This window comes from Ammospiza caudacuta, chromosome 36 (assembly GCF_027887145.1).
Source record: "Ammospiza caudacuta isolate bAmmCau1 chromosome 36, bAmmCau1.pri, whole genome shotgun sequence".
In the NCBI taxonomy this organism is placed as follows: Eukaryota; Metazoa; Chordata; class Aves; order Passeriformes; family Passerellidae; genus Ammospiza; species Ammospiza caudacuta.
The window spans coordinates 1,260,286-1,273,283 of NC_080628.1; the positions used below are offsets into that span (position 1 = coordinate 1,260,286).

The window sequence follows — 12,998 nt, forward strand, 5'->3', positions numbered from 1 at the left end:
GGTCCTGGGGGGGATTTTGGGGAGGTTTGGGGGGGGTTTAGGGGGGATTTAAGGGGATTTGGGGGAATTTGGGGGGTCCTGAGGGGGGATTTTGGGGTTTGGGGGGGGGATTTAAGGAGATTTTTTGGGGGGTCCTGAGGGGGAATTTTGGGGGGGGGTTTGAGGAATTTTGGGGGGATCTGGGCGGATTTGGGGGGGATTTCAGGGGGAATTGGGGATGTTTGGGGGGCGATTTTTGGGGTTTTTGGGGTTTTGGGGGGGCGTTCTTGGGATGATTTATGGCAAATTTGGGGATTTCTCAGGTTATTTTTGGGGCGATTTCTGGGGGTTTTTGGGGGTTTTTAGGGTTCCTGCCGTTGGTTTCTGGGCTTTTGGGGGATATTTTTGGGGTTTTGGAGGTTTTGGGGTTGAGTTTTTTGGGGAGGGGTTGGGGGATATTTTGGGGGCGATTTCTGGGGGTTTTTGGGGGGTTTTTAGGAATTCTGAGAGATGTTTTGGGGATTTTTCAGGTTATTTTTGGGGCGATTTCTGGGCTTTTTGGGGGTTTTTAGGGTTCCTGCCGTTGGTTTTTGGGGTTTTGGGGTTGGTTTTCTGATTTTTGGGGATATTTTGGGGGTTTTTGGGTGATTTTGGGGGTTTTTTTGCATTTTTAGGGTTTGTTGGTTATGCCCCAGCCCTGTGGGCTCTGGTGGAGCGTTGGCACTACCGGGATGACGACGATGATCAATTGTTTTATACTCAATTATATCTGAATCAGGAGCTCAGGGTGAGCCCCAAAATCCCTGAAATTCACCCCAAAATCACCCCAAAATTATCCCAAAATCGCCCCAAAATTATCCCAAAAATAACCCCAAAATTATCCCAAAATAACCCCAAAATATCAATTATTTTATACTCAATTATATCTGAACCAGGAGCTCAGGGTGAGCCCCAAAATCCCTGAAATTCACCTCAAAATCACCCCAAAATTATCCCAAAATCGCCCCAAAATTATCCCAAAAATAACCCCAAAATTATCCCAAAAATAACCCCAAAATTATCCAAAAAAAACCCCAAAATATCAATTATTTTATACTCAATTATATCTGAACCAGGAGCTCAGGGTGAGCCCCCAAATCCCTGAAATTCACCCCAAAATCGCCCCAAAATTATCCCAAAAATAACCCCAAAATTATCTCAAAATAACCCCAAAATTATTCCCAAAATTATCCCCAAATCGCCCCAAAATTATCCCAAAAATAACCCCAAAATATCAATTATTTTATACACAATTATATGTGAATAATGAGCTCAGGGTGAGCCCCAAAATCCCTGAGATTCACTCCAAAATCACCCCAAAATTATCCCCAAAATAACCCCAAAATTATCCCAAAAAATCCGCAAAAAAAAAAAGAGAAAAATTCCCCAAAATCTCTCAAAAATCGAAAAAAAAAATCCCCCAAAATCCCCAAAAATCCAAAAAAAAAAAAAAATCCCCCAAAATCTCCCAAAAAATCCCCCAAAAATAAAAAAAAAATTCCCCCAAAATCCAAAAAAATTCCCCCAAAATCCCCAAAAATCCAAAAAAAAAAAAATCCCCTAAAATCTCCCAAAAATTCCCAAAAATAAACAAACCCCCCAAAATCTCCCAAAAATCCCCCAAAAATCCAAAAAAATTCCCCCAAAATCCCCAAAAATCAAAAAAAAAAAAAAAAATCCCCCAAAATCCCCAAAAATCAAAAAAAAAAATCCCCCAAAATCTCCCAAAAATCCCCCAAAAATCCAAAAAATAAAAAATTCCCCCAAAATCCAAAAAAATCCCCCCAAATCTCCCAAAAAATCCCAAAAAATCCAAAAATTTCCCCCAAAATCTCATTTTTTCCCCCCCAATCTTCCCCATCCCCTCCCCAATTTCGGGGTCCCCTCCCCAATTTGGGGTCCCCTCCCCCCCCAGGAGCGGCTGGGGCTGGGCCTGGATCACCACTCCGGAATCTTCCAGAACCTCAACGGGGCCCTGGGTGAGGCTGGGGGGGATTGGGGGGAAATTTGGGGGGTCCTGGGGGGATTTGAGGGAAATCTGGGGGGTCCTGAGGGGATTTTGGGGGGTCCTGAAGGGATTTGGGGGGGATTTGGGGGGTCCTGGGGGGATTTGGGGGGGATTTGGGGGGGATTTGGGGGGTCCTGGGGGGATTTGGGGCGTCCTCGGGGGGGATTTTGGGGGTCCTAAAGGAGTTTTGGGGGATTTGGGGGGGAATTTGGGGGGTCCTGGGGGGATTTGGGGGGTCCTGGGGGGATTTGGGGGGTTTTGGGGGGGGTTTTGGGGGGTCCTGGGGGGGGTTTTGGGGGGCCTAAAGGAATTTTGGGGAGATTTTGGGGGAATTTTGGGGATCCGGGGAGGATTTGGGGGGGGAAATTCGGGAGGGTCCTGGAGGGATTTTTGGGGGGTCCTGAATGGATTTGGGGGGGATTTGGGGGGTCCTGGGGGGGATTTTGGGGGGGTCCTGAATGGATTTGGGGAGGATTTGGGGGGTCCTGAATGGATTTGGGGGGATTTGGGGGGGATTTGGGGGGTCCTGAGGGAATTTTGGGGGGATTTGGGGGGTCCTGAAGGGATTTGGGGCAGATTTGGGGGGTCCTGGGGGGGATTTGGGGGGTCCTGAGGGATTTTGAGGGAAATTTGGGGGGATTTTTGGGGGGATTTGAGGGAAATTTGGGGGGTCCTGAGGGAATTTTGGGGAGATTTGGGGGGGATTTGGGGGGTCCTGGGGGGACATTTGGGGGGGTCCTGAATGGATTTGGGGGGGATTTTTGGGGGGTCCTGGGGGGGACTTTGGGGGCCTGAGGGAATTTTGGGGGGATTTGGGGGGAGTTTTGGGGGGTCCTGGTTGGATTTGGGGGGTCCTGGGGGGATTTGGGGGGAATTTTGGGGATCCGGGGGGGATTTGGGGGGTCCTGGGGGAAATTTTGGGGGTCTTAAAGGAGTTTTGCGGAATTTTGGGGATCCGGGGGGAATTTGGGGGGGATTTTGGGGGTCTTGAAGGGATTTGGGGGAGATTTGGGGGTTCCTGGGGGGAATTTTGGGGATCCGGGGGGAATTTGGGGCAGAATTGGGGGGTCCTGGGGGGGATTTTGGGGTCCCTGAGGATTTTTTGGGGTTCCCGAGTTGATTTTGGGGTCCCTGATCCATTTTTGGGGTCCCCTCCCCAGACGAGGTCCGGATTCGCTTCGAGCCCGGCGGGAACCGAGTGAGGAACGAGGTCAGCGGGAGCTGGCCCGTGGTGATCCACGGCAACGGGCCCACAAAGGTACCAGAGACACCCCAAAAACACCCCAAAAACACCCCAAAATTATCCCAAAATCACCCCAGAAACACCCCAAAAACACCCCAAAAATTCCCTAAAAACACCCCCAAAAACACCCCAAAATTATCCCAAAATCACCCCAAAATTATCTCAAAATCACCCCAAAAATACCCAAAAACCACCCCAAAATTATCCCAAAAATACCCCAAAAATACCCCAAAATCACCCCAAAAACACCCCAAAGTTATCCCAAAATCACCCCAAAAATTCCCTAAAAATACCCCAAAAAATACCCCAAAATCCCTCCAAAAACGGCCCAAAAATTCCCTAAAAATTCCCCAAAACCACCCCAAAAATCGTCCAAAAATATCCCAAAAATCACCCCCAAAAATCTTCCAAAAATATCCCAAAAATCACCCCCAAATCCCTCCAAAAATACCTAAAAAATTCCCTTAAAAATTCCCCACAAATCCCCCAAAATCTGCCCATGGTCATCCACAGGAACGGGCCCACAAAGGTACCAGAGTCACCCCAAAAACACCCCAAAAAATACCCCAAAAATACCTCAAAATCACCCCAAAAATACCCCAAAAATACCCCAAAAACACCCCAAAAACACCCCAAAATTATCCCAAAAATTCCCTAAAAACACCCCCAAAAATACCCCAAAATCCCTCCAAAAATGGCCCAAAAATTCCCTAAAAATTCCCCAAAACCACCCAAAAATCTTCCAAAAATATCCCAAAAATCACCCCCAAATCAGTCCAAAAATACCTAAAAATTCCCCACAAATCCCCCAAAATCTGCCCGTGGTCATCCACGGGAACGGGCCCACAAAGGTACCAAAATCACCCCAAAAACACCCCAAAAATACCCCAAAATTTCCCTAAAAAATACCCCAAAATACCCCCAAAATTCCCTAAAAAATACCCCAAAAATATCCCCAAAACACCCCAAAAATTCCCTTTAAAAAACCCCCAAAATATCCCAAAAATACCCCAAAATACCCCCAAAATATCCCCAAAACACCCCAAAAATTCCCAAAAAAAAACCCCCCAAAAATACCCCAAAATACTCCAAAAATTCCCTAAAAAATACCCCAAAAATATCCCAAAAACACCCCAAAAATTCCCTAAAAAATATCCCAAAAATATCCCAAAAATACCCCAAAAATTCCCTAAAAAATACCCCAAAAATATCCCCAAAGTCACCCCAAAATCCCTCCAAAAATCCCTCCAAAAATACCCAAAAAATACCCCAAAATCTCTCCAGAAATAACCCCAAATACCCCAAATTATCCCAAAACCCGCCCCAAAAATATCCCAAAAAATTCCCTTAGAAATTCCTCAAAATCACCACAAAAATCCCATAAAAATCCCCCCCAAAACCCCAAAAATTCCTCTAAAATTCCCCCTAAAAATCCCCTCAAGATCCTCAAAAAATACCCCCAAAATCACCCCAAAATTATCCCAAAAATGGCCCAAAAATTCCCTAAAAAAAAATCCCCAAAATCGCTCCAAAAATTTCCTAAGTCCCCCTGAAAAAAACCCCAAAAATCCTCCCAAAATCCCCTGAATTCACCCAAAATCACCCCAAAAATACCCCAAAAGCCACCCCAAAATTTCTCCAAAAATACCCCCAAAAATACCCCAAAAATTCCCTAAAAAATGCCCCCAAAATACCCCAAAAATTCCCTAAAAAATACCCCAAAAATATCCCAAAAATACCCCAAAAATTCTCTAAAAAATACCCCAAAAATATCCCAAAAGTACCCCAAAAATTCTCTAAAAAATACCCCAAAAATACCCCAAAAATAACCCAAAAATACCCCAAAATCCCTCCAAAAATAACCCAAAAATATCCCCAAAATACCCCAAATTATCCCAAAACCCACCCCAAAAATACCCCAAAAAATTCCCTTAAAATTCCTCAAAATCACCACAAAAATCCCATAAACCCCCCCGAAAAACCCCAAAAATCCTCCAAAATCCTCTAAAATTCCCCGCAAAAAATGCCCTAAAAATCCCCCAAAAATCTCCTAAAGTTCCCCTCAAAATCCTCCAAAAATATCCCAAAAATCCCCCAAAATCACCCCAAAAATATCCCAAAAAATCCCCTGCAAAACCACCAAAAATTCTCCAAAATCCTCTAAAATTCCCCCCAAAATCCCCTAAAAATACCCCAAAAATCCCCTAAAAATCCTCAAAAAATCTCCAAAAAATCCCCCCAAAAATCCCCAAAATCCCCCAAAAATCCCCCAAAAATCCCCTAAAAAATTCCCCAAAATCCCCTCAAAAAGCTCCTGGAAAAACACCAAAAATCCCTTCAAAATCCCCCAAAATTTCGTAAAAATGCCCCAAAATCACCTCAAATTTGGGGAATTTTGGGGTCAATTTTGAGGGATTTTTCGAGGAGATTTTTGGGAGAATTTTCAAGAATTTTGAGGGAATTTTGAGGGATTTTTGGAGGATATTTAGGAAATTTTTGAGAGGATTTTTAGGAAATTTTGGGGGAATTTTTAGGAAATTTTTAAGGGGATTTTAGGAGATTTTTAGGAATTTTGGGGGATATTTAGGAAATTTTTAAGGGGATTTTTAGGAGATTTTTAGGAACTTTTGGGGAATTTTTAGGAAATTTTTGGGGGAATTTTTAGGAGATTTTTAGGAAATTTTGGGGGAATTTTTAGGAAATTTTTAAAGGGATTTTAGGAGATTTTTAGGAATTTTGGGGGAATTTTTAGGAAATTTTTAAAGGGATTTTAGGAGATTTTTAGGAATTTTTGGGGAATTTTTAGGAATTTTTAAAGGGGATTTTTAGGAGATTTTTAGGAAATTTTGCGGAATTTTTAGGAAATGTTTGGGGGAATTTTTAGGAGATTTTTAGGAAATTTTGGGGAATTTTTAGGAATTTTTTAAGGGGGTTTTTAGGAGATTTTTAGGAACTTTTGGGGAATTTTTAGGAAATGTTTGGGGGAATTTTTAGGAGATTTTTAGGAAATTTTGGGGAATTTTTAGGAAATTTTTAAGGGGATTTTTTGGGATTTTTGGGCTGAATTTTGACGGATTTTTGAGGATTTTTCGAGGATGTTTTGGGGGGATATTTAGAAAAGTTTTAGGGATTTTTGGGGGATTCTTAGGAGATTTTTGGGGTGAATTTGGGGCATTTTGGGGGGATTTTTGGGGGGATTTTTGGGGGGGAATTTTGAGGGATTTTGAGGAGATTTTTTGGGGGATATTTTGGGGTTTTTTTAGGGAATTTTGAGGGAATTTTAGGGGTGAATTTTGAGGGATTTTGGAGATTTTTGGGGGATTTTTGGGGTGAATTTTGAGGGAATTTTAGGAAATTTCTGGGGGATTTTTGGGAGATTTTAGGGGATTTTTTTAGGGGCTGTGTAGGGAATTTTTGGGTGGATTTTTGGGGTGAATTTTGAGGGGAATTTTAGGAAATTTCTGGGGGATTTTTCTGGGGGATTTTTGGGAGATTTTAGGGGATTTTTTTAGGAGCTGTGTAGGGAATTTTTGGGTGGATTTGTGGGGTTTTTTAGGGGATTTTGGGATAATTTTTGGGTGGATTTGTGGGGTTTTTTAGGGGATTTTGGGATAATTTTTGGGTGGATTTGTGGGGTTTTTTAGGGGATTTTGGGATAATTTTTGGGTGGATTTGTGGGGTTTTTTAGGGGATTTTGGGATAATTTTTGGGTGGATTTGTGGGGTTTTTTAGGGGATTTTGGGATAATTTTTGGGTGGATTTGTGGGGTTTTTTAGGGGATTTTGGGATAATTTTTGGGTGGATTTGTGGGGTTTTTTAGGGGATTTTGGGATAATTTTTGGGTGGATTTGTGGGGTTTTTTAGGGGATTTTTTGAGAATTTTGGGGGGGATTTTTAGGAAATTTGGGGGGGATTTTTTGGGGAGGAATTGGGGCATTTTGGGGTGTCCCCAACGTCCCCAAAATGTCCCCAAATGTCCCCAAATGTCCCCAAATGTCCCCGCAGGTGGCCCTGAACTCGCTGGGCAATTACGTTCCCCAGGGCTGGAGCCCCGGGGGCTGCGGCGACTGCGAGAGCGACCTGAGACCCCTCGGGGGCACCCCGGTAATGGGGAGGGGGTTTGGGGGGGCCTGGGGGGGTTTGGGGGGGATTTGAGGGGTCCTGAGGGGGTTTAGAGGGGGATTGGGGGGGTCCTGGGGGGGATTTGGGGGGGATTTGGGGGCGTTTGGGGGGTCCTGGGGGGGTTTGGGGGGTCCTGGGGGGGTTTGGGGGGGTCCTGAGAGGTCCTGGGGGGGATTTGGGGGGTCCTGGGGGGGGTTTGAGGGGGATTTGAGGGGGATTTGGGGGGGATTTGTGGGGTCCTGAGGGGGTTTAGAAGGGGACTGGGGGGGTCCTGGGGGGATTTGGGGGGTCCTGAGGGGGTTTAGAGGGGGATTGGGGGGTTTAGGGGAGATTTGGGGGGTCCTGGGGGGGATTTGAGGGGTCCTGAGAGCATTTTGGGGGTCCTGAGGGGATTTGGGGGGAGTTTGGGGGGGATTTGAGGGGTCCTGAGGGGGTTTAGAGGGGGATTGGGGGGGTCCTGGGGGGATTTGGGGGGGATTTGGGGGCGTTTGGGGGGTCCTGGGGGGGCTTGGGGGGGGCTTGGGGGGGTCCTGAGGGGATTTGGGGGGCCCTGAGGGGATTTTGGGGGGATCTGGGGGATCCTGAGGGAGACTGGGGGGTCCGGGGGGGATTTGGGCGGTCCTGGGGGGGGGTTGAGGGTCCTGGGGGGGTCCTGAGAGGTCCTGGGGGGGATTTGGGGGGTCCTGGGGGGGTTTGAGGGGGATTTGGGGGGCATTTGAGGGGTCCTGGGGGAGGTTTGGGGGGGCCTGAGAGGGTTTGGAGGGGGATTTGAGGGGTCCTGGGGGGGATTTGAGGGGTCCTGGGGGGGTTTAGGGGAGATTTGGGGGGTCCTGAGAGCATTTTGGGGAGTCCTGAGAGGGATTTGGGGGGGTCCTGAGGGGGTTTAGGGGGGGATTTGGGGAGGATTTGGGGGGTCTTGAGAGCATTTTGGGGGTCCTGAGGGGATTTCAGGGATTTTGGGGGGGATTTGGGGGGTCCTGGGGGGGTTTAGAGGGGGATTGGGGGATTTAGGGGAGATTTGGGGGGTCCTGAGGGGGATTTGGGGGGGATTTGAGGGGTCCTGGGGGGGATTTGGGGGGTCCTGAGGGTGTTTAGGGGGGATTTGGGGGGGATTTGAGGGGTCCTGAGAGCATTTTGGGGGTCCTGAGGGGATTTGGGGGGGATTTGGGGGATTTTGGGGGGGATTTGGGGGGTCCAGAGGGGGTTTAGGGGGGGATTGGGGGGGTTTAGGGGAGATTTTGGGGGTCCTGAGGGGATTTGGGGGGGTTCTGGGGGGGTTTAGGGGGGTCCTGGGGGGATTTTGGGGGGTCCTGAGGGTGTTTAGGAGGGATTTGCGGGGTCCTGAGAGCATTTTGGGGGTCCTGAGGGGATTTGGGGGGAGTTTGGGGGGGATTTGGGGGGGTCCTGAAGGGGTTTAGGGGGGATTTTGGGGGGTCTTGAAGGGGATTTGGGGGGTCCTGAGGGGGATTTGGGGATTTTGGGAGGATTTGGGGGGTCCTGAGGGGATTTTGGGGGGCTCCTGGGAGGGGTTTAGGGGGTCCTGAGGGATTTTTTTTTTTTTTTTGTGTGGTTTTGGGGTTTTTTGGGTGGATTTCTGTCATTTTTGGGGGTTTGGGGGTTTGGGGGGGATTTTTTGGGTGGGTTTCTGTCATTTTTGGGGTTTTTTGGGATGGGTTTCTGTCATTTTTGGGGTTTTTTTGGTGTTTTTTGGGTTTTTTTGGGTGAGTTTCTGTCATTTTTGGGGTTTTTTTTGGTGGTTTTTGGGGGGGGTTTGGGTGGGTTTCTGTCATTTTGGGGTTTTTTGGGGGGTTTTTGGGTGGGTTTCTGTGATTTTTGGGGGGTTTTTGGGGTTTTTTGGGTGGGTTTCTGTGATTTTTGGGGTTTTTTGGGGTTTTTTGGGTGGGTTTCTGTCATTTTTTGGGGTTTTTTGGGTGGGTTTCTGTCATTTTTTGGGGGTTTTTGGGTGAGTTTCTGTCATTTTTGGGGGTTTTTTTGGTGGTTTTTGGGGGGGTTTTGGGTGGCTTTCTGTGATTTTTTGGTGTGTTTGGGGGTTTTTGTGTGGGTTTCTGTTATTTTTGGTGTTTTTTGGGGTTTTTGGGTTGGTTTCTGTGATTTTTGGTGTTTTTTGGGGTTTTTGGGTTGGTTTCTGTGATTTTTGGGGTTTTTTGGGGGGTTTTTGGGTGGGTTTCTGTGATTTTTGGGGTTTTTTGGGGGGTTTTTGGGTGGGTTTCTGTGATTTTTGGGGGGTTTTTGGGGTTTTTTGGGTGGGTTTCTGTCATTTTTGGGGGGTTTTTGGGTGAGTTTCTGTCATTTTTGGGGGTTTTTTTGGTGGTTTTTGGGGGGGTTTTGGGTGGCTTTCTGTGATTTTTTGGTGTGTTTGGGGGTTTTTGTGTGGGTTTCTGTTATTTTTGGGGTGTTTTTTGGGGTTTTTGGGTTGGTTTCTGTGATTTTTGGTGTTTTTTGGGGTTTTTGGGTGGGTTTCTGTTATTTTTGGGGTTTTTTTGGAGTTTTTGGGTGGGTTTCTGTGATTTTTGGGGTTTTTTGGGGGGTTTTTGGGTGGGTTTCTGTGATTTTTGGGGGGTTTTTGGGGTTTTTTGGGTGGGTTTCTGTGATTTTTGGGGGGTTTTTGGGTGAGTTTCTGTCATTTTTGGGGGTTTTTTTGGTGGTTTTTGGGGGGGTTTTGGGTGGCTTTCTGTGATTTTTTGGTGTGTTTGGGGGTTTTTGGGTGGGTTTCTGTTATTTTTGGGGTGTTTTTTGGGGTTTTTGGGTTGGTTTCTGTGATTTTTGGTGTTTTTGGGGGTTTTTGGGTGGGTTTCTGTTATTTTTGGGGTTTTTTTGGAGTTTTTGGGTGGGTTTCTGTCATTTTTGGGGGTTTTTTGGGGGGTTTTTGGGTTGGTTTCTGTGATTTTTTGGTGTGTTTGGGGGTTTTTGTGTGGGTTTCTGTTATTTTTGGGGTGTTTTTTGGGGTTTTTGGGTTGGTTTCTGTGATTTTTGGTGTTTTTTGGGGTTTTTGGGTGGGTTTCTGTCATTTTTTGGGGTTTTTTGGGGGGTTTTTGGGTGGGTTTCTGTGATTTTTGGGGTTTTTTGGGGGGTTTTTGGGTGGGTTTCTGTGATTTTTGGGGGGTTTTTGGGGTTTTTTGGGTGGGTTTCTGTCATTTTTTGGGGGTTTTTGGGTGAGTTTCTGTCATTTTTGGGGGTTTTTTTGGTGGTTTTTGGGGGGGTTTTGGGTGGCTTTCTGTGATTTTTTGGTGTGTTTGGGGGTTTTTGTGTGGGTTTCTGTTATTTTTGGGGTGTTTTTGGGGGTTTTTGGGTTGGTTTCTGTGATTTTTGGTGTTTTTTGGGGTTTTTGGGTGGGTTTCTGTCATTTTTGGGGGTTTTTTGGGGGGTTTTTGGGTGGGTTTCTGTGATTTTTGGGGTTTTTTGGGGTTTTTGGGTGGGTTTCTGTGATTTTTGGTGTTTTTGGGGGTTTTTGGGTGGGTTTCTGTTATTTTTGGGGTTTTTTTGGAGTTTTTGGGTGGGTTTCTGTCATTTTTTGGGGGTTTTTTGGGTGAGTTTCTCTCATTTTTGGGGTTTTTTGGGTTGTTTTTTGGGTTTTTTTGGGTGGCTTTCTGTCATTTTTGGTGGTTTTGGTGGTTTTGGGGGGGTTTCAGTGATTTCTGTGCCGTCCCCAGGCCGAGGCGCTGCCCTGGGTGCTCATCGGGGTCTTTGTGGCCGAGCCCACCCCGTTCCTGCCCCAATTCCTGCGGCGCCTGCGGGAGCTCAGCTACCCCCGGGAGAGGCTGGGGCTGTTCCTGCACAACGCTGTGAGTGACACCCCAAAATCTGCACTAATCACCCCAAAAATGTCCCAAATTCACCCCAAAAATGTCCTTAAAATACCCCCAAAATATCCTCAAAATATTCCAAAAATATCCTTTAAATATCCCCAAAATATCCTTTAAATGTTCCCAAAATATCCCCAAAATATCCCCAAAATATTCTTTAAATATTCCAAAATATCCTTTAAATATTCCAAAATATCCTTTAAATATTCCCAAAATACCCCCGGGAGAGGCTGGGGCTGTTCCTGCACAATGCTGTGAGTGACACCCCAAAATCTGCACTAATCACCCCAAAAATGTCCCAAATTCACCCCAAAAATACCCCCAAAATATCCTTTAAATATTCCAAAAATACCCCCAAAATATCCTTTAAATATTCCAAAATATCCCAAAATATCCTTTAAATATTCCAAAATATCCCCAAAATATCCTTTAAATATTCCGAAAATACCCCCAAAATATCCTTTAAATATTCCAAAAATACCCCCAAAATATCCTTTAAATATTCCGAAAATATCCCCAAAAATATCCTTTAAATATCCCCAAAATATCCTTTAAATATTCCAAAAATATCCCCAAAATATCCTTTAAATATTCCAAAAATACCCCCAAAATATCCTTTAAATATTCCAAAAATACCCCCAAAATATCCTTTAAATATTCCAAAAATACCCCCAAAATATCCTTTAAATATTCCAAAATATCCCAAAATATCCTTTAAATATTCCCAGAATATCCCCAGGAGAGGCTGGGGCTGTTCCTGCACAACGCCGTGAGTGGGACCCCAAAATATCCCTGAAATATCCCAAATTCACCCCAAAATCACCCCAAAAATATCCCTAAAATATTCCAAAAATATCCCTAAAATATCCTCAAAGTATTCCAAAAATCACCCCAAAAATCACCCCAAAAATACCCTGAATTCACCGACCAAAATATCCCAAATTCACCCCAAAAATCACCCCAAAAATATCCCAAAGTATCCCCCAAACCACCCCAAAAATATTCCTAAAATCACTAAAATTCACCCCACTGTCCCCAAATTCCATAAATGTCCCCAATGTCCCCAATGTCCCCCAATCCCATAAATGTCCCCAATGTCCCCAATCCCATTTTCCCAATTTTTTTCCCCATTTTTCCCAATGTCCCCAAATGTCCCCAATGTCCCCGGTGTCCCCAATGTCCCCAAATGTCCCCAATGTCCCCAAATGTCCCCAATGTCCCCAATGTCCCCAAAGTCCCCAAATGTCCCCAATGTCCCCAATGTCCCCAAATGTCCCCAATGTCCCCAAATGTCCCCAATGTCCCCAATGTCCCCAAAGTCCCCAAATGTCCGAAATATCCCAAAATAGCCCCAACCCCCCCTAATGTGCCCCAAATGTCCCAAGTCCCAAAAATGTCCCCAATGTCCTCAAATCCCCCAAATGTCCCCAATCCCATAAATGTCCCCAATGTCCCCCCAATGTCCCCAATGTCCTCAAATCCCCCAAATGTCCCCAATGCCATAAATGTCCCCAATGTCCCCCCAATGTCCCCAATGTCCCAAATCCCATAAATGTCCTCAATGTCCTCAAATCCCCCCAATGTCCCCAATGCCATAAATGTCCCCAATGTCCCCAATGTCCCAAACCCTGTTTTCCCAGTTGTTTTCCCAATGTCCCCAAATCCCCCGAATGTCCCCAATGTCCCCAATGTCCCCAATCCCATTTTCCCCATTTTCTTCCATTTTTTCCCAATGTCCCCAATCCCAAAACTGTCCCCAATGTCCCCAAAGCTCCCAAATCCC

General features: G+C 45.7%; 1 protein-coding gene across 1 annotated transcript in view; it reads left to right on the top strand.

Moving 5' to 3' along the window:
• Positions 1 to 12,998, top strand: part of PLOD3 (procollagen-lysine,2-oxoglutarate 5-dioxygenase 3) — a 35,312-nt gene that overhangs the window by 6,538 nt on the left and 15,776 nt on the right. Inside the window, exons 4-8 of the mRNA XM_058822941.1 lie at positions 654 to 766; positions 1,934 to 1,997; positions 3,187 to 3,284; positions 7,275 to 7,373; positions 11,063 to 11,194. Of these exons, the coding sequence (XP_058678924.1) occupies positions 654 to 766; positions 1,934 to 1,997; positions 3,187 to 3,284; positions 7,275 to 7,373; positions 11,063 to 11,194 (506 nt within the window). The remainder of the gene's footprint in view (positions 1 to 653; positions 767 to 1,933; positions 1,998 to 3,186; positions 3,285 to 7,274; positions 7,374 to 11,062; positions 11,195 to 12,998) is intronic.